At 42.1% G+C, this 21,845-nt stretch overlaps 1 protein-coding gene across 1 annotated transcript in view; it reads right to left on the bottom strand.

Annotated features, from left to right (window-relative positions):
* Positions 1 to 21,845, bottom strand: part of T265_01912 (hypothetical protein) — a gene marked incomplete at both ends in the record, with an annotated part of 84,180 nt that overhangs the window by 20,415 nt on the left and 41,920 nt on the right. Inside the window, 7 exons of the mRNA XM_009166038.1 lie at positions 683 to 873; positions 3,149 to 3,328; positions 7,061 to 7,363; positions 13,571 to 13,798; positions 15,639 to 15,947; positions 16,635 to 16,832; positions 18,744 to 18,986. Coding sequence (XP_009164302.1) covers positions 683 to 873; positions 3,149 to 3,328; positions 7,061 to 7,363; positions 13,571 to 13,798; positions 15,639 to 15,947; positions 16,635 to 16,832; positions 18,744 to 18,986 — 1,652 coding nt within the window. The remainder of the gene's footprint in view (positions 1 to 682; positions 874 to 3,148; positions 3,329 to 7,060; positions 7,364 to 13,570; positions 13,799 to 15,638; positions 15,948 to 16,634; positions 16,833 to 18,743; positions 18,987 to 21,845) is intronic.

The raw sequence follows: 21,845 nt of genomic DNA, 5'->3' as shown, positions 1-21,845 counted from the left end.
TGAGATGCGCACTGCTGATGATTTCCAATAAGGATGAAACAGCTGTACAGTGCTTCTTGGCTTTTCAGCATATATAGCCCTAAATGATTATGCTTCTGGGATAACTAGTTATTCTCAGTAACATAGATTGGTATTTTATTGAATCTGAATCTGTATCAGTGGTTCGAGTGGTGATACTCTGAATCCGTTAGAAAATTGGCTGAGATGCTTAAAGATTGCTTGTATCCTAGTGAGAGGTGTACACATTCTGATGCAACATTCATTGGTGTGGTTTGAAACCTGATTCGGATCGACCAGCTTCGCAATGCAGAACTGCTCCGGGCTACATCCTTTGAACTGATACAGATGTGTTGTCTGACACCTATTCACATTGTTGCAAAAGTGAACTGAGGAAAGTCCAGCAGTCGTATTCAATAGCTACATAATACATTGTGTATATGTCTACTTTGCCTCAGATCGTCGTCCCATTACATTAGGTCAGTGGTTCCAAACGAAGAGACGTTTAGTGACCCTACTGGAAACGTGTCTGTTCTCAAATTCAGGATGGCCTTCAGTTGTTTGGATAAATTTCTAACTGACCTGCTACATACTCTATTTACTAAGATCATAACCTGGGGAATAAAGATGAAAACCGTAGTGAACCCTGACTATAGACCTGAAACATGACCAGAGTGATTCTCACCTGTAGTGGAAGTCGACACACATCACGTGATGTGCAAAAGCTTTCACATTCTGCTCTTGATAAAAATCTGTTTGAATTTCCAAAACATCCACCGTAGATGAAGGGCACGCATGCTCTCTTGCTCATGTCATAGTGCCAGCGGGTTTGGAATTTAGAGCAACCTCCGTGATCCCGTGGCAGACGGCAAACATCTGTTTCGTGTATTCATAATCGAAAATAAGTAAGTTAGGGTAGATATGGTGCATAAACGCTGGCATCACTTGACTAGTGAAAGATTATATCGATTATTCTACTGTTATTTTGTTTCTGCCTAACAAGCGTGGCTAACTGCATATGTTATTGGTGAAAATTTGGGAGTATTTGCCCACTGGTAATTAAAAATTGAGGTATCCCAGCGTTTGAGAAACCTTGTCGTTAGCATACTGGTCCCTCAGTAAAGAACACAGATCATAAAACGGAAGCGTACTGAGGATGCCCGAGCAGCCAGGTTACTAATTGATCCGTCTTCGCAAGTGAACATCTCAATAGTATAAGGTGTAGTACTGTGTGATGCGATCAATGGTTAAACAGTGGTTAACCGTTTTATGAGTGGGAAACCTCGGAGTCAAATTTAGGCACAATCAATAAATTGCGAATTTTGAGCAAAAGTCCCAAAGTGCTTGATTCAAAAACAGAAGAAATTTTGTTGAATGTCTTTAAAACGAGACTCAAGATAGCCTGTGTTTTGCACAGCAAGTGGAAGAATACCAGCGAGGGGGTTTCGTCGAATCTGCACCTCCAGCCATTTCATCATGCACGTACACTTTGAAGTAGAAACAGTCTCACCCAGATTACTTCTCGAACACTTCCAGTTACTTCGTGCAATTCTTCAGAACAAACTACCAGTCGGTATCTTGTCAACATGGGAGTCCGCTCAAATATCGCGCAATGCCGAGGTTGCACTCGATCGTCAGGCGATGTTACTGTAAAAACTACGCATGAATCATACTCTACTGGATAATCTGGAATCAATATTTTGTTTTATGCCGTCGGTTATTGTTACCGTTTGCGCTGTTCTATATTACTGTCTTGTACGTGATATAGAGGAACATGGTCCCTTGGGAAATGCCATATCGTTGGTGTTGGGTAAACATCTACATTCGGGATATGTCAACCCGAGTAGCTGTCTAAGTGACTGGGTCGTCGAAATCTCTACAATGTCTTATCGTGCGTTGTGCGGAATTGAGCGTTTACTGGCCAGTCTCTGAGAAGCAAAAACATGGTTCCCTTCAACTGAATTCGTTCTTGGTGCATTCGGACACATTCTAATCGGCCGCGAAAACTCAACGAGACGACTGAAGTTTACAAAATCTCAGTCAGTTGCGGCCGTTGAATCTGATCATGAGGAGTCAATAAACGCCGCGTTCTGTGAAAGTGCCGGGACAGGCTCCGAGTATGTGCTCATCCACAGTCATATCTGTACTCATTTTGCTCGCGTGCATGTACCCCACTTTAACAGGCCGTCAGTAAAGCAGAAAGCTATAGGATACAAAACTACTGAGTGATAGTTTCTTTGGCGGGTCAATGAGGGGATAGGTTTATCGATTCCGTAAAACGTGTTTCGATATGGCTTGTCACATCTGTAGGAAGTTCCCGCCAGGTTGGTTTACTGCACCACAATCAAAGTTATGAAACCTAATTTCACTTTCACCTGAATTTAACAGCTCATCCAAACTCGTCGATGTTTCAGTGTCTGACAGATAGCCTAGATTTGCTATTTGTTCACGATTAACCATAATAGTGGGACGCATATTATTCAGCACTGTGTAAAAACCTTCGGTTTAGAAAGAATCCAAGAGAAATGACGAGTTTTCTGGGTCCTAATCTTTCTATGTTATGAATTGGGCACTTCATTCTGTGGGAAATTACTACTCATTTAGAAATCAGTCACTTTCGAAGGGGAGAATTTTGCTCTGTGAATGTCTCCTTGAGTATCGTCGAGTAATCCAACAGAAAACACAAGGTGTTCAGGTAAAAACCCGGAAGACAAATAAGTTGTTGGGATGATTATCTTGAACCTGACCCTCAGCAGTTATTGTGATCAGATATACTCCAAAACATAGCTTTTTAGTTCTAAGCTAACATTTTTCACTCAGAATAACTACAGCAGAGGCAGACAGGACCAGAAAAACGTAGGTCCACCAGCTGCGCTTAAGAATGCCGGACGAGCTCTTCTTATCCTGTCCGAGAAGACAAATTTTATTTGACTTTGTCATAAGCTCAATGCGTTCTTTCTACCGAGCGGTATACTATAGCTCAATCGTTTCAAGTGAATCTGATGTATTGATGTGAGGTTCTCTTAAGCACAGAGCGTTGTAAGTAAAGTGAAACGCTGGGTCGGCCTAGCGATACCGCAAGTCTTAGAAAGGACGTCGCAAAGGATGAATCTGTCTAGACACTTTCTGCCATCGGCCAAATAAAACTTACCAAGCGGATGAGCTGGCATGCAGATTGATCGGCAGGCTTGTTCTGTTGGAAAATTGTTCCCGTATTGAGGACAAGTTATATAACTACGACAACTGGCCTCACGTGGTTCGAAGTACCAGCGGGTAACCATCGCGTTACATCCGAACGGCACGGTTACGATTGGATTCATGTGGCACACATCTGAAAGTTTTAAAGATGAAATGAACGACGCATCGGTGTGAAACCGCGGACACTACTCATCTAATGCTTCTCTTTCAGAAACGCTTGCGTCTCCAGTTAGTTTTACCGCTACGTTTAACAAAAATGTGTTTACCATTATACGGGGTCAAAATGCTTCTATTGAGTGGCTAGACTATGCTTACATAAAACTATTTGCATGCGTGCGCATAATATTTACACACTGCTCACGCCCAAAATGTTCGAACGCTGATAGGGCTCCTCAAAACGGGACAAATTTGGTTCACATTCGTCACCAGTTTAAAAAAAACGCGCTGGAGAACGCCATAGATTTTCACAATGTGATGGACGTAAGTTGCATGAATTATCTAGCTTTGGCGCTCTCAAGAAAATTCAAACGCCATTATACATGTAAAAAGTGCATTTTCCACGGATGCAACAGCTAGTCCATATCATCCTAGAATATGATGTTGTCAGTTTAAAGAGTAATGTATTAAGACACACGCAAATCAACTTAGACTGCCAGACAAAGTATTGCGTTGCCATCCGAATATGAGGTTTGCCTAGCGCTACGCCACTTCCTCTGCAAAAGCTCTGATTGTCAAATATTTGACATCGTCGCATCGTGTCCAAAAATACAATTTTATCAAGTAGTAGCGTGGCAGTCCTAATTAGGCCGACATGAGTTGCATATTTCTGAAGTCACATTGCAGAATTCAAAGAATGCACAGTTATTTCTGAAATCATCGTCGGTTAATGTGCCTGTTCATCCCAATATTTTGAAGCATATTGCAGACAGACGAACAGAAACTTCCACCCGTGTTATTGGCGCTGGTAGATATTTGCTATCCGGTCAGCAAAAGTTATGCTAGCCCTAATGGATGGCCATATAACAAACAAGATGGCGGCTATTTCCGCGAACTATTGCTGGCTACGACGCCGGGATACAACAGTCTGGCAACCAACATATTGGTCGCTTTGGTATGTGGGGGACCTCAAAGTTTAGCATTCCAAGTGGTAAATAGCCTAGATACGTCCTGGCACGCTATGGCTTGGTTAGCACGCCTACACAGACCGAGTGAAACAATTGAATCACCACTAATCAGTCGATATTTGCAACCTAGTTTGAAACTGTGGCACACAGATGACGGCTTTCGGGCACAGGACCTGTTTACCACGCCTTTGGGTGCTTGGCCCACTGTACTGGAACAATAAAGTATGTGGTGTGAGGCATTATAAGCTGTTCAGATAACAAAGGTGGAAAATGCAATAGACATCAGAGAAGAAGTTAAGGCGGTATGTCAAGCTGCAAACATGCTGTAGGTTTGCATAGACATTTTTGTCAAAAAAGATAACTGATGTCATGTTTTTATTCACAGCTTTGTTTTGGACTTTTTCCTCTTGAAAGGATACATCAAAATCCCCACATATTTGTTTCAAACGCAAGCATCGTGTCTTTCTTGAGCTTAGCCACGTGTTAGCAACAAAGAGCAGAGCTTTAGTAAAACGAGAGTCATCTCACTCCTAATAAGACCACCCTCTGGGGACTGAAAAGTAAGTTACTGTAGGATCTTCGACACATAAGAGAAAAACTTATTTACAGACTGAAGAAGTGTAATGCTTTATTGTCTGTAAACCCGCGACCATGATATTTTAACAGTTTATAACAGTTGTCATGGAGTGGTATGGGATTGTCAGATATGATCTCTCCGCCGAGTGCTGAGTACGGTTTCCACGTGGCCCAATGGATTACTGGAAACAATCAATATCGGGAACCTACCTATCAGTCAACAGTCGGAATCGTTCCTACATTTTCACACTCCCGAAGGTGGGCGTAATTATTGCCGGGATACGGATTTTTTCCGTTGGCGGTAAGATGTGTTACAGAGCATTGCGAAGGTGAATAACTTGTTCCTCATTTTTGATCAACAACTGAAGCGCTGAATGTCGAACTGCATGACACCTCTTAACTTACCCCACTACATTATTTCATACAGCATACAACAAAACCAATTTATCCGTAATCTCATTCATTCGAATCCGGTACACTAACGCTGGTACTTTTGGAGCTCCTGATGCCATCTTCCTGGAAAAATATGTAACCCGGCCCGAGGGAGATGCTTTGTTCTTTACATTTATTTTGGATGGAAGATGAGACTGTCCTATTGTCAATTCTGGTTTGAATGGCCAGTGACAGGCCAACTCTTAACATTTAAGCCCGCTTAAGTTGTGTCTCCCGATAGTCATTTGCAGATATAGTTGATGTCATACAGTACTTTATGCAAACCAACGTCACAACAAAGAGACTGATAGTGTAGAGAAAATTAAAGGGCATCCTACCTGCAAAGTGAAGATGCAGCCACAGTTAGGATACGCTTGCTGAATGTTCCCAAGTGAAACAGACGTAAATAAACAAATCACCACCCATAAACTAGGAACTAGGATTACTAGCACCCTCTGCTTTTAAGTTATATTATCTACTTTGATGAAAGAAAGGTATCCCCAGCACGGCTTTCGGCGGGCCTCGACGAAATGCTTCTCGTCTATTTCAGTAATGGTATTTAGAGAACGGATGATGCGATTATGGTGATAGAACCTTACACTGCTCATCGTATCGTTTGCGTTCAACTACGATACTGAAACCCGGAGTTTGTTTGAATTATGGGGAGTTATAAGGTAATTTTACCCATAATTCCCCACATATTTATTGGTAAGTGTTTAGCTAGGGTGAAAGCGACAGGCGTTCTTCCACGTATCCTGTATCAAGCAGGCAACATATATGGTACGTCCCATTGAATCACTAAAGGACATTTCCACCGGTCGATATTTCAGCCAGAATTACCGAGCAGACGCACCAGCCAAGTTTGGTAGGTAAATGTCGAACATAATAAAAATGTGCTATTGTAAACAAGTGAATTGTGCACTGATGTGCTATCATTCAACGTGGCATATTCTAGCCTATTTTTCCCACAACGGACAATTTTGGCTTCATGTGTTTCAAACGAAACTTAGCTATTACCTACTGACAAGTAGACAAGTAGCTTATAGCCACTGTCAAAATGGATCCCGGATGGCGCTCAGGTGGCGAAAGGCTGTGGGCGTTCTGACTGGTTGGTGCGCGATGAAAATGCTTAGGACTGCATCACAAGCAAACATGCCGAAACAGATGTTACGTTTAGTAATTAATCTCGATTCCCTTAAGGAAATAGCCCCTGACAAGTCCATTCTCATCGCCCAAAATTTCATATGACTGCTGCGCTATCTACGACTTCTGTGTTCACCAGAAAAGCCACATTCACTGGTTGGTGTTTAGGTAGAATTTAGCGGCTAAAAATTACGCTCTTTAACATACACGAGTTGCGGAAGCAATACGTGAGAAGAAATTCACGGATTTCACTCAACCAGCTAGCAATTTTAGGAGACTAAATTAGCAACCGAAGAGTGTTCCATTGTAGTAAATTTCCTGTATCCTATTCCCCCATCCTCATCCGAATGTGATGAAAGTCACATCCGACCTCAGTGACCTTGATTTAGTTGGCAATGTTTGAATGCTTATGTTTAAATTCTCGGACTGTCTCACCCTTGACACTGTGCCTTCAAATGAAGTTGTCAGGAAATAAGCCTCAATGAAGCCAAGTGACATCATTCAGCGAGTATTTGGGTCAAATATACTGACTAAGGTAGTTGGGGCATTTAGTCAGCCGCATACATATATTTCAACAAAATTCAACTCACTTTGGGCATCCGTTCCTCTTGGAGGTTTTGGCAGACAGTGATACTGACAGGCACTGCGAGTGGCGTATACACCCTGCGGTGCTTGACCTGTCGATGCATGTAATGTGCCCAACCAGTGACTGGTGCGGCGTCTTCGTAGAATATCCCAAGCAAACTGTGTTGACCCAGTTGGTTCGATGATCACACCTGTGGGACAGACCTCAACCATTTGACAATCTCCAATCGACTGATTAAAGGCCCAGCCCTGCACTCCACTGCCTGAACAGAGGTTTCTGTCATTTACCTGGTGACAGCGAGCACTTTCTGTGAACAGAACAATTAGGTGATGCAGTTTTATTAATAAATTAGACTATATAAGCGATATTTGATAAGTTGACTTGTGAGCTGGTTAACCATTGGCATGACACTCCAAAGAGATGTGTCCAGTTTTGTAGGCAATTTAGGTCTGCTACTTTGGGAACTTCACAAAGGTGCAAATTGTCCGCCAGAGATGCACTTTTCCCAGTAATAGGCTATCATTCAGATGCCCTCAGCTCAGCGATGTCACATCTTGGAGAGGACTACTGTGTGTAGGGTACCTCTGAGGCCTACAGATTTCTCCAGTTAGGCTGAAAACATGACTCTATTGTTAATTTAGAGTAAAAACGAAGAAACCATAGACACATGATTTGAAACCACGAACGTTACAAACCTGAAAATACATTGCTTAACATAATTAACTTTTATTGTGTGTACTTAGAAACATAATTGGTGAAAATATAGCGTTTGCAGGCAGACACTGAGTATCCATTGTCAGGAGATTTGGAAAGAAAATATAGATGCATAATCACGATGGGTTCCAGATTTTGCTCGCACAATTTCAAGCTTAAGTAAGTACCCTTGCTCACAAGCTAAGTTGCTATACGCGTAAGACTTTTATGACATTCTCCTTTTTCTTCAACAACAGTCTCCCCAGTATTCAGTTTGTACCATATTTGGAACAGCAATCTGTTGGACCACGTCAAGTTACGCGCAAAACCCCAAAAGCCGAATCGTTCAAATGGAGGTTTATCTACAAATGCGGTGCTATAAATACAATAATAAAACCTTACAAACCCCAAATCGTGGGACTATGTCGGCTTCTATACCTGGGTTTAGGAACTGATAATTCCTAACGGATCTCAAAATCCACACTGACTCAAAGCCACATGTTTACAAGCTAGCGAAACCACGTGTGAACCTAAACAACACGTCCGATGACAAGGTCAGAGAACGGTTAATATTCAGGTCAAAAACAAGAAGGGTGGTACAGGCGAAAAACCGACATAACAGAAAAGGGGGAATCACGTTGTACAACATAAAAATAAAATAGAAGAATCAACAGATACGTCTTTCGTAAACTGCGTGAATTTCGGTGTTCAAGTAGAACGTTGGGGTGATGGCGCTTCCTTGTTGAGGGTCTTCAAGAAGGGCGGAACTGCCGATGAGCCGTCAATAGTTTCTCAACAAAGATATATGAAGTGTGTTCCATCAGGAAGAGTTCGTTTATCCTCCTTAAGTTTGCACCTACTTGCACGCTTTACTGAAGAAGAAAACCGTTTATACGTAGAACATCGGTTCTGCTCTTTTTGCCTGTTTTCTTTGGTAAAGTACTAAATTGGGTTTAAGAAAGACTTAACATCTGGAATCCGTTTTTCTTAGCAGAAAAATTAGGTTCCTATTGACTGTGTGCAAATAAGCTGATTTCGATTTGATGTTTGGTTCGCCCAAATGCTGATGTCAGTCGTATGAAAACGTGAAGATCATGAAAAAGAGGTGTGGCAATGGAAGTTGTTGCTGGATGTGTGCCCGTATAACTGCGCAGTAGAGCACACAACAACAACAGTAAGTAGTACTTGAGATTTTGTCGCACGCCATCTTGTTCCTTGTCCAAAAATGGGTATCCTTTGGCATCACATCATTGTCACATAGCTTTAATTTCACCGCCTAGCAACCGTCGTCTAGTATTTTTTAATGAGTGACCTTTTAGATACCTTTATGTGTGATGTGGTTAGTTTTTTGTTGCACTGGGCTCTGTGTTACGAGATTTTGTCCTTGGTTTTGATTGGTAGATCAACTAGTTTCGATAAGCCTGCTGGTGGTTCGTTCTATATTCAACCCGTTTTTCAACGACTCAATCTGACATCCATGTTGGGCAGCACACTGCATACCCTATAACCTAACGGCAAATTCGGTAGTTCATATTGGTTGTATCGGCACAAATCTCCGAAGCCCCATGGAGTGGGGATGGTTCTTAATTTGGTTCATCTTCGTTCTCTAGCTAAGTGTGTAATTTTTGAGAGGATTTTACCACTTCGTTTTTTTTCAGTGCCACAACTACCTTTATGCTCGGGTAATTTTGTCGCCTCGGAGATACTTGGTCCCGTCTGATTTAAATGACACAAGCCGTTTGATTACTTACAAAATTTTAGTGGAACAGGGTGGTCCTAGAAAATCGCGTGATATGCGACAGAGCAAACCACATAAGTTCGGCTGTGGCCGACACAATTATCCTGTTAAAGTCTAAAATGCCGGACGACACTGCCGTGCAACGTTCGCACACTTATTCTATTCAGGAAGTGGCGCTGAAACAGGATCTCTGTAGAAAGGTTCATGAAAGTTTGCCAAATATTCAATCTGTGTTCTAGTATTCTTTCCTCTGATGCCCTCAAATGTAGCTATTTCTTGTGTGTCACCTAACCAACCACATATTTTGTATGACCTTCGTTCATCTAGTTTGATCTTTTGCTCATGGAAATTTTGTCACATAGACTTGGTAGCAGCCCAAAATGGCTTTTATCTTTTGGGGTTTGGTTGTTTCCTACAGACAGCGAAACTTTATGTAATAGTTCGGATAAAACTTGTAAAAGATGCTATAAAATATTTCTATCAAACAGAACGCGCGATAAAGTACCTGTTACGTAGGAATCGGCACGACGAGAGTCTCCGCCTGTGAGGAAAAAAAACGACAACCTTCCCTCACTTAGGTCGTCACGTTAAAGTCAGTATTCACATGTAACTTGGCGGATAAGTGGTTTGACTGGCAGTTTCCATTCTTGTGTTTGGCAGCACCTGAAGAACATGCTAGTGTTCAGTCCATCCCAGCTTTACCAGACGCTTTTAAGAATAATTTAGATTTTCTTGACATTGTTCAGTTCCACTAATTTTCTGACATTTCACACGCAACTTATCTAGCCGTGTAACCGTAGTGCGGAGTTCAAAGTTTTGTACTGTGGCGTCCGACGTGATATTTGATTTTTGTGAAGGCACGAGGAGGAACGATTTCGAAAGCAAACGACATTTGTGACCGCTGACACTTACACGAATATCTCTAAATCCTGTAGCCTTTATTTTCACTTGTAACAGTTCTCATTTGTCAAATAAGACAGATATCTATGCTAAAGCTAGTGCCAATGACTCTTCACTTACTAGCGTTGCCTGGCATAACGGTATCATTTTTATCCTCAAGCGCACTGCAGTGACTGCAGCATATTTGACGTACATCATGTCATGCAGCAGTGGCAATTTTTCACGTGTTCCTTGTAACATTTTTGTGATCCCGTCTTCCAACTGCATTGCTAAACGAACAAAATGCAATCTGGTAAAGGTGTGATCGACATTTACATGTCCTGGTTTGGGTGAGGCATACTGAATCCGGGAAGATTTCCACACACACACCCCCTGATTTTTGCATCTACTGTTTCCAGATTTTCAACGGTTCAAAGAAGAACTTGATAAAAATTGCGCTTGTTTTGCGTAAGGAAAATATTTCAAGTCGGAGTGTCCTCTTACTCCAGTTGCTTAAACAATGAGCCAAAAATCTCCCGGACATTAAAGCACGTGGGAAATGGAACATATTTCGGTCATCTATAAGAACTGCTATATATGTTAAAAGCTTTTGTCCCATACATGTATTTTCTATTTTCTCTAGGTCGAAGCTGTCTTTTTGTGATCCGCTTGGTACGACCTTTTCGTACAGTGAGATTGTACGTAAAAATGACGCAGGTCATACTACAAGGACATACTGCGTGAACAAAATATCATTATTGTCAGGAGTTATACAAAACACATTTTTCAAACTAATATCGACGCCCGTTACTCTTTCTGTTTTAAACTCACAAATACTCACAATTCTAACAACTCATTTTCGTCCTGTCTGAATGAGTTGTCTTCACGTCGGCTTGGTGTCAATCTTCGCGTCATCCTGTCAACCGCATCGTGGTTTATCAATTTATGCAGCCATATTCCATGTTAATTCAAAAAGGCCTTCAGAAAATTTCGAAGAGAGCAGCTTCTCATAGGAAACAAACTTATAGAATTCGTATGGTATACCTTCTGTTCTACAGAGAACAGCATTTGCGAGGCAGCGGCAATATTTTATTTATTTTATCTTGAACGATTTTTTTGCGCATCCATGACTCGCAACAGCATGAACCTGTTTGCTATTCATCAACGGCGTGTAAGCCAAAAAGATGGCGGCATTATTCCGTAGCTGTTCCAGAATAGGCCATATTGATGACAAGTTGTTGAAGATTTTCTGGGAGACAAGCTATTGTGCATTCCACCCTTTTGCTGTGTTATTTTCAACCGGTGTTCTTACAGCGACGTAGCCCCACGAGTAGTATTTTGCGGCCTAACCAAGTCAAGCATCTTCGGGTTGGCTGGTATTCGATATTGTCACTTTGTTGATATTTACGCGAACAAAGAATTTAATATACAAATTAAGCTAACTCAACATCAGTCCAAACGGGAGCAATAAAATGCCTTTGAGTTATTTAGACCTTTCTATTTTGAGCATTTGTGATCGCAGGCTGGCCCAATGGAGAATGGGAAGAAAGAACCAAGAACATCAAAAGTCTATGAATATAAGGGGAACTTCCCAGCAGGTGCAGATCCTCTGTTCACCGCAGTTGCACATTTAAAAAACTGAACCAGAAAGCGTCTTTACACAAAATGCAACCCAACGAGGGCAGTATAATCTACGTGACACCCAGTTGGAATCATTGAGCACAAAAGGGGATTGACTACCACTGTAACGGTGATACTACTGATGGGAAGGCACGCGAGTAGTATGTGTTGTCCGTAGAATGTCGCTTTGCGTCTATTGAAAAAGGGAGATCTGTTGCGGAATTCGGGGAGCCACTTTGTAACATTTGCTTGGATTTGACCGACGAATGAGTGGAGTCAGTGAATCTTCAGGAAAGTTCAAGAAGACTCATTCGGGAGAAGATCGGTGTCCAGTTTTTGTAACTAAGATGCAGATTATAGTTTTGCTTCCCTGTTCAATGGTCTGTAACCGGTCAGTTGGCATTTCCGAAGCGAAGACCTTCTTCCTTTCACCACCGAGTAACGTCAGTGAACTTCGGGCGCTCGTCAAAGATTCACCAACCTCATGGCAGACTGACCGAAGAGGTGGAAATCTCCAGCAGAACTATGGAACTTTCGGATGGTGGTTTTAGGTCTTCCGATTTGACAGGTGATGCGGTTTGCCCATTAGTGTAGGCGTATAATGAAATGGACTTTGGATTTCTAGTCGACCATACGCGACTCAATACATGTCAACCTGTCGTAGAAATAACTAACCCGCAAAAACTGTGGTAACCTCAACTGGAACAGCGAGGTTGCAAAACGATTCAAATTCTTTGTCAACCTTACTATCGGACGAGAATCATTAGGTAACATTCAGCAATAATTTAGTTCGCCGGCGTTGGTCTTCAACGACCTGGCTGACTGGTACCTATCTTCATTACGATTCGATCAACTCGTTAACTTATATTGCGTGTTTTTTCAGAGGTACAATGTTGCTCAGTAATATATCTATCCACCGTATTTGGACTTTCCTAAAACAAGGAGTTATCAGTTTTCAGATTCATATAAATTTTTTTGCAGCTGGCAATTTTATTATCTTATGGCTTATCGGATACTATCAGATTGTATACGAACCCGTAGAACAAATACGCGCATACCTGTTAGCCATTCTCGTTAAATTCTGAATGATGACCGTTTCCAGCGAGTCTTGTTCCCGTACCGTTACCAAAAACTACTCAGATATTACGGCAATTAGTTTTCACTAGAAACACTAGGATGGTAGCTACTTAAAATGAGGGACAGGTAGAAAGTGTTTGGGTGTTTTATGGTAATCAGCTGTCAACCGCAAACGAAATGTTAGACAGGTAAAAAAAGAAGCTAACCACTTTACGGTGCCTGTCCTGATTTTATGTCATTTAAAAGCTTTTGCTACTCCCCATCCTGCGATGTTACTCAATGTGCACTGCTCAAACTCCCATGAGATGTTGGCGTCGTCGCTCTTTTTACTCAACATAAGAATGCTTGAAAACGTTGTTTGTTTGTCGCTGAACCTGTTTATAAATTCAGCTACAGATGCCGTTTACCACTGTGAATACGGGACTCGCAGTCTACGCTATACAAAAGCAAACATTTTCGTAGGCAACACTTTTTACTTAGTGATGCCCGGAGATCTCTCAAACTTACTTGGATTACGAAGGCGGTCCTCGCAAACTTCTTTGCATCCTTGTGCTGTGTCGAAATGATTCCCCCTGGCTCCACATCCGGTGTAGGTGAACGGTTGGCATTTTCCAAGTCGTCGGTCGTAGAAGAACCGAGTGAGCTGGGTGAATGGATATCCACTGGAAATCGCATGGTATCTTGTCGAGGTTGGACAGGTTCCATACCAATGGCTTTCCAAACACAAGTCCCAAGCTTTAGTAAGGGAAAATAGTTTATAAGGACTATTACCAATGATTATCAAAGACAAGAGGTTTACTGCGGTCACAATTATTTCGTGTTTTTGCTGCCAGAATGAGTGTGATGTGCATGATGAATTGATAAAACTATTATGCAGCAAGTCGGCATGTCAGTTCTATTCTGTAACCTTCACTAGTAAAAACAGCATACCTCGACTCCAGTTTTTGTTTCGTTATCCGTTTTTCAACATACAACTTCGATTGAGCCGAAGACCGATTAATCAATCTACGTTAAAGTCTAGTAGGTTTTCGGGTTGTATTTTGACAAACTGAGGCAATAGATTTTCTGAGTGACCTGTTGCTTTATTCGAAATGTGATTGAGGTGTCAGCAACATGCTTTTCAAAAATACTTTCTCAAAAAGAATGGCAATTAGCCAAATACGTATCTGCAAACCAATTTGGTTTTAACGGGCTACTTGCTGAATCGATCTTTTGTGGTCTTCTTAACCGAACTTATGAGTAGTGTATTTAGTCTACAGAATAGCGACTGTTATAGTGAGTTGGCACCAGAATGCTCACTGCCCGTAATGCACCCACAACTTGATTGCCTTCTTAACCGAACTTATGAGTAGTGTATTTCGTCTACAGAATAGCGACTGTTATAGTGAGCTGGCACCAGAATGCTCACTGCCCGTAATACACCTTCAACTTGATTGCTGAATGTATACCACCATTACCAAATCAGACTTTTGTGGCATGGCAAACCAACAAAGGCTGGATGTACACGTTAGCACCCGGCACAAGTAACATCAAGAGGAAGATATCACATTACTAGAGTTCGAACAAAGAGTCTACTGAGAGAAAAACAAGTCTGGCGTTTTGAACACACACCATTACTTTTACCAAGTAGCATCGGTTACTCTACTTCCAGCGGAAATAACAAATTAAATACTACTTTCTTAACAGACACTATGCGAAGATAATTGGAAACTCCATGAGAGTTTTACATATGCGTTTTCTACGGTGAGATGGACAGGGGCAGCCTCGGCAGATATTCGAAGCGAGCATCAGGCTGAACTTTAGTTCTCACAGAAACTCTAAACTGTTTCAGCTCATTACTCAGGACCTAAACCAACTCCGACCAGCTGATTTTTATTTGTCTTTAGCGCACCACATTTGCGTCAGAATGAAAAGCCAGAAGAACAAAACATGAGGCGGAAACTGTGGCCCCAATCCAGATCATTTGGGCTGCTGTGGTCACAATATCGATCCAGAGCACAGATAACGTAATTCAATGTCGTTTCCAACTGTAGATTTTCATATATTGGTGGCTAACAGACGTCTAAAACTAGGTTATTATATACATGGCTGATTAGAGTAGATGCTCAGGTGCCTTTCTTTGCCCTCGCCTTCTTCCTCCCTTTTTCCGTTTTGATTAAGATAGGCAAATATCTCACCGACAATTTTTAAACTTCATTGCCAATTAGTTTAATCATCAAGAATGAAGGAGGAGAGTCGAAGATATGTAAAACCACGATAAATAATGAGTCACCCTCAAAAGATTATTTACTGCAATTGAGGAACTAATTTTCACGTGCAAAGATCTGGCCGATTTCGACCAGCATACTGTGAGGAAGTGACAAAGCTTTTTGGCAATGAAATCACGATGTCTGAATTGTCAGCAGTTTAGCTTTCGCCTTTTCCCATAATGTCTTGAAAGTAGATCAGACATAGGGTTAAGATAAACTTGTCCTGTGGGCCGCACACTTCGGTATAATAGTGACCATAACGTGACAAAAAGCATAAATGATTGTGTTACTAGTGTGGAAAAACAGGGAATAGAAGAAGGACGTACGGAAATTGTCGAAATGTCGTCGCGTGATTCTTCTCATCTTGTCAAAGACCTCTGCCGGGACCGGTGGGGCAGTATGCCTTCCGGATGTAGCTTGGTTGACGTCGGATAATGTTGTCACGTTATGACTGATCATGTGGGATGCGAACTTGCCACAAGCAGACTCACATTCCTGCCTTGAAAGAAAGCGATTTGAATTTCCAAGACAGCCACCGTAAAGAAACATCCTACATTTTGCAGATTTGACGTCGTAGTAGTAGCGAGTCTGAGTAGCATGACACGGACCACGCTCCTTTGGCAATTGGCATACCTCTACAATAGGGAGTGAGGTGAAAATCGAGTATTCTTCATAACATCCAGCCACATTAGTTTGTTGAATCGCATCGTATAACACAAGGTATAACTGGAAACCAACAAAATTATGTTGGCCTAGCTGACCTCTCATCAGACCAGCACACTGGCTAATACCTTCATTCTTCCCAAAACTCAAGGAATCTAGAGACACGCTTGCTTTCGTGTCTTTTAGGGGGGGGGGGCATTCTTCAGAAGTGTGCAAATTGCGAGTAACTAAGCCTTCCTACTCTGTATAGTTGTCCTATGAAGGCAGTGCTTTACCGTTGGTTATTACTTCACAGGTGGGGTGCGTTGATATGAGCTGAATCAGTCTTCAGTTACGGAGTGAGGCATAAAATCAAAACGCTGATGATCTATTTCTTTTGTTTTTCTCAAGCATTACTTGGTACTCTCAGTGTGCACCTGTAATTCTTATGAAACCATGCAATAATAACGAGAGGTCGGATCTTCAAATTGCCAAAAAATGCTAGTTTCAAGCTTGAATGCAATAACTTTACCGTACTCAGTAGGAATCCAGAAATATAACCACTACACAGAATTCTAATTGTACCAAAGCACAAATCAGCAAATTATGTATTTTTGCAGCCCACCAAAAAGTTTGTTGATGATTAGGGTTCAAAATCACCGTAAAACTATTTATGTTACCTTCGAGGCTTGTGGCCATGCAAGTTGCCTCACAAACAGAACGCGATGCAAAGTTGTTCCCCGGCTGTGTAGAGTTGTGAATGCACTGCGAGAATTGTACACATTGATTCAACTCGGACAAGTAGGACCAGCGGAACGTCTTCTCGTGTTCGGACTCACAAGACCAGGTTGCATGAGTCTTCCGAGCGAAACAGCGATCTACGTTTGTTTAATGGGCAATAAAACGACACCGAACTAATAAGGGATTGTTGTAACCACGGGACACACCCAGTACAGTAGATTTTAATTGCCCACACTGCAAAGAGTTTGGTGGGGTTAACCTTTCCTCTAGAACCTAGATACGGTTGTACCATTTCGTCAGGGCGCTAATGATGAAAATATTCAGAAATCAACGGACGCACGACTTTCTACACTGAATGAATTTCCTCAAAAACGTAGCCGGAGTAGAGAGTTCTCATGGTAAACAGAAGATGTGGACTGGCGGAGAAGTCTTTCGTAAATCATTTTGGCAATAATCAGGGAGTCGGTTGAAGCTCTTATAAACGGTATACTTCAACCAGATTAACTGCAAAGAACCTTGTGTTCCAATTAGCAATATAGTGCACAGGTGGCACTATACTTTCTTGAGAGCAGGCACTCAACACTCCGAAGAATGCTTAGCGTCACGTTGTTAGCCAACATGTTTTCACATTTCTGTCGCCTGAGCATTCTTGATTTCCCTCGGCAGTGCTACCCACTTAAGCCTTAACAAAGCAAACGCGAGATTGATCGAGGTCCGCTCTTTTGAATGCTAGTCAGTTGCACGCATTTGCAACTTGGCCTGTTTGGATGTGAGAATTCGGAAATGCGTAAAATCGGCCGGTGGAGTGCTGAGTAGGATCGTCCAGCATATCATATAGCCCTGAGTTCGAAACTCGCCACCGTCACTGCCGAACAAGGTCAGTGAAGATGAAACTTTTACCTATTACTCTCCTAATTATGTGCCGATAAAAAACAGAATAACTGCTATTGGAATTCGTGGATGAAAGTTAAACGGAAACAACAGAAAGTTTAATTACAAATTTTAGACGGAAGTTTGTGCGTCTGCACTCGTAGAACAATTCAAACAATTAGTGCGTATGTACGCAGATGATACGACAAAAATAGGAACTTAAGAAAGTTGAGAAAGGTCAGTATCCATTTATTAGCAGCAAAGCGAGGATATGAGCTGATTAGACGTTTGAAGGAATTCTATGAGTGACTGCAGAGCCTCTTTTTCCCTGCGGACAAATTCACTCTGTCTCGTGAGAACCGGAGACACTCAAAGAAGTATGGCATCACATTTTTTGGTCTGTTATAAAAATACCAAATAACCGGAAATCGACTACGGTGTATTTAGTGCTTCCATCGTCTTCTTACTTCAACTACTTTGACGTTTGGTCATATTCTCTGGTGAGAAGGGTGACCATCACCCATAACACTGGTTCGTAAACGATCGAACGCACCCCACTGAAGGATTCGTATGTCAATACATAGCACCTTCGTTATGACGTTTTAGTCTCAACGCTATAGCAACCTTGCGTGGCCTCTATAGAGTTCTAGTGCAGCTAAAGTACGACGATAATATTGGTCACTTTCCGTGTCATGATCAGTTTTACGGTGCCGTTAGCTGTCAGGTCAGGTGGCAGGCAGTAAGAGCTAAGGAGTCTCACCATATGCGTGTGTGTATTCGTATATGAAGTACTCTGGTTGAACTGTTAGGCTTTCAGCAAGCTGATTCTGGGCGCGACCTGTTCCCTCAGGGCGCATGCCATTTGGGGAAACTTCCCTCACTCCAGGCTACCGCGCAGTGTTAGTTGAATGGTCATAGCAATCAAGGAGGTACGGTCTCACCAGTGCTGTTGTCAAATGTCACGCTCGTCTTAGTTTGTAGAAATATGGTTTGAAACCAGAGTGGAGTACATTCTGTCGGATGGTTCTGAGACAAGTCTTTCCACAGTTCACCAATAATGGAGCGGCAGTACAGTAGTAGAGCCTATCTCTGCAGGTATGTAATTTATAAAAAAGTATACAGATTTTGGTTAATATATACGCGATAAACCGCAATTCTGGGGCAAGAATATCACTTACTTTGTAAATGTTTTTCCGTGGGGGTGGATCGCACACAGGCGTTCAGGCATTCATGGCCATTTGAAAAGTAGGATAGCCTGTCGCAGCCTGGTTGCGATGTGTCTAAATGGAAGGCTTTGCAGGTCGCGCTTCCCAAGCTGAAGTGGAAGGCTATCGTGAAATTCGACTGGAGTCCTGATGTTGCACCCAAGGAAAGACTGTAACATTTTGTGTGATGGGGGAGCGAGTCACATCGACGGTCTCCTTAAGATAAAAGATGTGAAATGCGCAATTCGTTTTACTTGTTAATATATATCTTGAAAGGCTGAGTTTTCTGAATAACATTCTACCGTTCTTTGAGTATTTTTACAAGTTTAGTCGCATTCTCAGATTCTTCGTCTTTAAACGACGGCCATCACTCTTCCATTTACATATTTTTCAGGTTTAAACTAATTTAGCACCTCTAAACTTAATGTAGACATGTATGCAATCCACTCTAATATTGAATACATTTCAGTTACCTTAGGGGTCCCGGTGTAGTCATTGCAAATGTGAAGTCTGTAATGGGAAACGGCCGACACATTCAAGGAAAGCGCTGCGTTTTCATGGGAATTTTGCGAACACATCTGTTCTTTACAGAAAAGCTTGCTAGAAACACAGCTTTCATAGGGTTCAGGCTGAGGCAGTAAACTAGTACAATATTCAACTGAGACTGAACCTGTTGAGGAAACGGGTGCTTAGAAATTCTTGGTAGGGAACTCTGAGCTCCCTCAAGAACGTTACGCACGTGAGAAGTGAGGCGAGTTAACAGCAAAGGAATAAATACTTTGGCCAGTAAGAGCAGCTTTCTAGGCTCGTTTCTAGAGCGTAGTCTAGCAGCATCATGAAAATCCACGAGGGTTGTGACATTTTCTCTTTATCCAGTGCTGTGACGGAAATCCTAAGCACTGGTTTGAAGACAGTCTTAATAGCAATCGCAGCCATAAAAATATGAGGTTGTTTATCACGGACCGAGTTAAGCGTGAATCTGAAATTTTTCTAAAAGTGCATCTGCCACCTTATCCACGGTTGTATATCACTGCCTACCATATGTAGAACATGTTTTTATGCCCTCCAGATATGTTGCGTTTAGAATAGGTTTTGTTCGTTTGAAAGAATTCTTGCTGTGGTACCTCTGAAATAATAACGTGTAATTCAAGAAACTGATTAAATAATTCCATATGTCCCAATAATTTTTGCCGTGGATGCGTCGTTGGATTCCTCCAATAGCCCTTGACGTTGCAGTCAAAATCTACAGTTAGGTAGGCTTACAGCCGATGATATTATGAAATCTGAGTGCTGCCGGTGGATCTCTGCTCCAATATAGTGCTACCAGTTGATGTCAATAGTGTTCCTGTTCACTTTCCGCCTGGATGATTATCTGGGGTTACAGGCACCTCGGAATAATTGTGGTAGCCTAGCATCAGCTCCCTTCCCCGTCCACTTTTATCAAGTTCTTTGCAATAAGTCTTTCAAACAAGCCATAATTGTGCGGCCGCCAAGCATCGGTGTTGAAAATGACCAGAGAACAACAAGAAGGATTCTTTCCAGAAGGGATTGTATGGACCATATCTTCGCACTCTGTCAAATGTCATTACAACGGCTTGCAAACAGGACCCTACAATATTGGTGTTCCTTAAGTTAAAGAGTGGCCTCAATTCTACCCAACGGTTAGTACTTTTCGTCAAGCTTGCATTGCAGAGCATGTCGCTAAAATTCGTAAATATCATGCACTCTTTGTACCAACATGTTTGTGAGCGTGTCTTCGGAGGCTCTTCAGAAGTTTTCTTACAAGCAATAACATCCGACAAGTTTGAGGTCTCCCTCCAATCTTGTTTACTCCCGTTTTTTATGACATAATGAGGTGAACACCAGAAGTTCAGATCTCTCAGAACAAAACCCCTACCCTAAGCAGAGGACATTGTCATCATTTTCGCGGTTGAGCTGGAATGGCCAACATTACTTGAAAAGCCGCCGAAGGTAATTTAGCATGTGTTTCGCGTCTACAGAGTGAAAACATCATGCTGCAGAAATTAGACTTTGACCATGGAATTTGCAGGAATCTATATGTACCTCGTCGGTAGTAGCTGCCCTGACGAGGTGCTACAAGCAAATATCGAAGGCTGAATTGCATTTGTCAATTTGTGCCACTTGTGGCGCCAATAGAGCATTTCACTAGGCCAAAAAGGATGCGTTTACAAGACTACGGTGTGGAATGTTTTGGTGTACGCTTGTGGCAGAGAATCTGCCTTTGACCACCGAAGCCTGGGTAGCCTGACTGAAACTAAATCATTTCGGAATGAGGTGTTCAGGAGGTGGGTTTTTGAAGTAGTAGACAGCACTTTCCTCAAACACTGCAGCAAGCTAAAATGGCCTGATCATGCGCTATGCACACCGAGTCAACGCCTACCAAGATGGGCGACATTTTTACGCCAACGTTACGAAATTTTGGGTACTGTTGGTGTTGTTTGTCTTCCTGACTCTTCATGTGCTTGACGGGAAACAATGGATGATATGGCGGCTACTTGGCGTCAGTGGTGTTTGTACTCTCAGTTTCTATCCGGATTGCCTGACTGAATGCCTGGGGTGTATGCATATTGGACGTTTGTCCTAGGCTGACCCCAGTTCCCCTACGTCCCATTTCTTTCTTCCTCCCTTTAGGAGGCTTTATTCAGATAGTCTTCATTGGTTTTGCGCCAGCGTTCTCATCTGGTGTTAAAGTTTATCTGCCGAGACCTGAAATTGATTTTGCATGGTAGTAAGTGAGACTACGCTGTTTGTTTCCCCATTCACCCTAAGAAAGTGTGTCAAAAACGAAGCATTATCCAACATTGATTAATTCCAACAGATTGCCTTCCAGGCATTTCCAAAAACATGACTTCTTGGTTAGTTCAGATGTTTTTCAGCCGATTTAAATGGGGCTCTAGCTTACTTGAGAAGAAGGTATTGACCCTAACTTTACTTGATATGAATATCCATTTGTGGAAAACGTCGGTTGGAAGGTTAGAAAACAGCCTTTCTGACGCTATGATATATATATATATATTCTATAGAGGAAAATGTCGGTAGCTCAGGTAGCGTAGA

The sequence above is a fragment of the Opisthorchis viverrini genome (genome assembly GCF_000715545.1).
Source record: "Opisthorchis viverrini unplaced genomic scaffold opera_v5_21, whole genome shotgun sequence".
Classification (NCBI taxonomy): domain Eukaryota; kingdom Metazoa; phylum Platyhelminthes; class Trematoda; order Opisthorchiida; family Opisthorchiidae; genus Opisthorchis; species Opisthorchis viverrini.
Note: the sequence above shows the minus strand (reverse complement) of the source record. Positions and strands in the feature narration are given on the sequence as shown.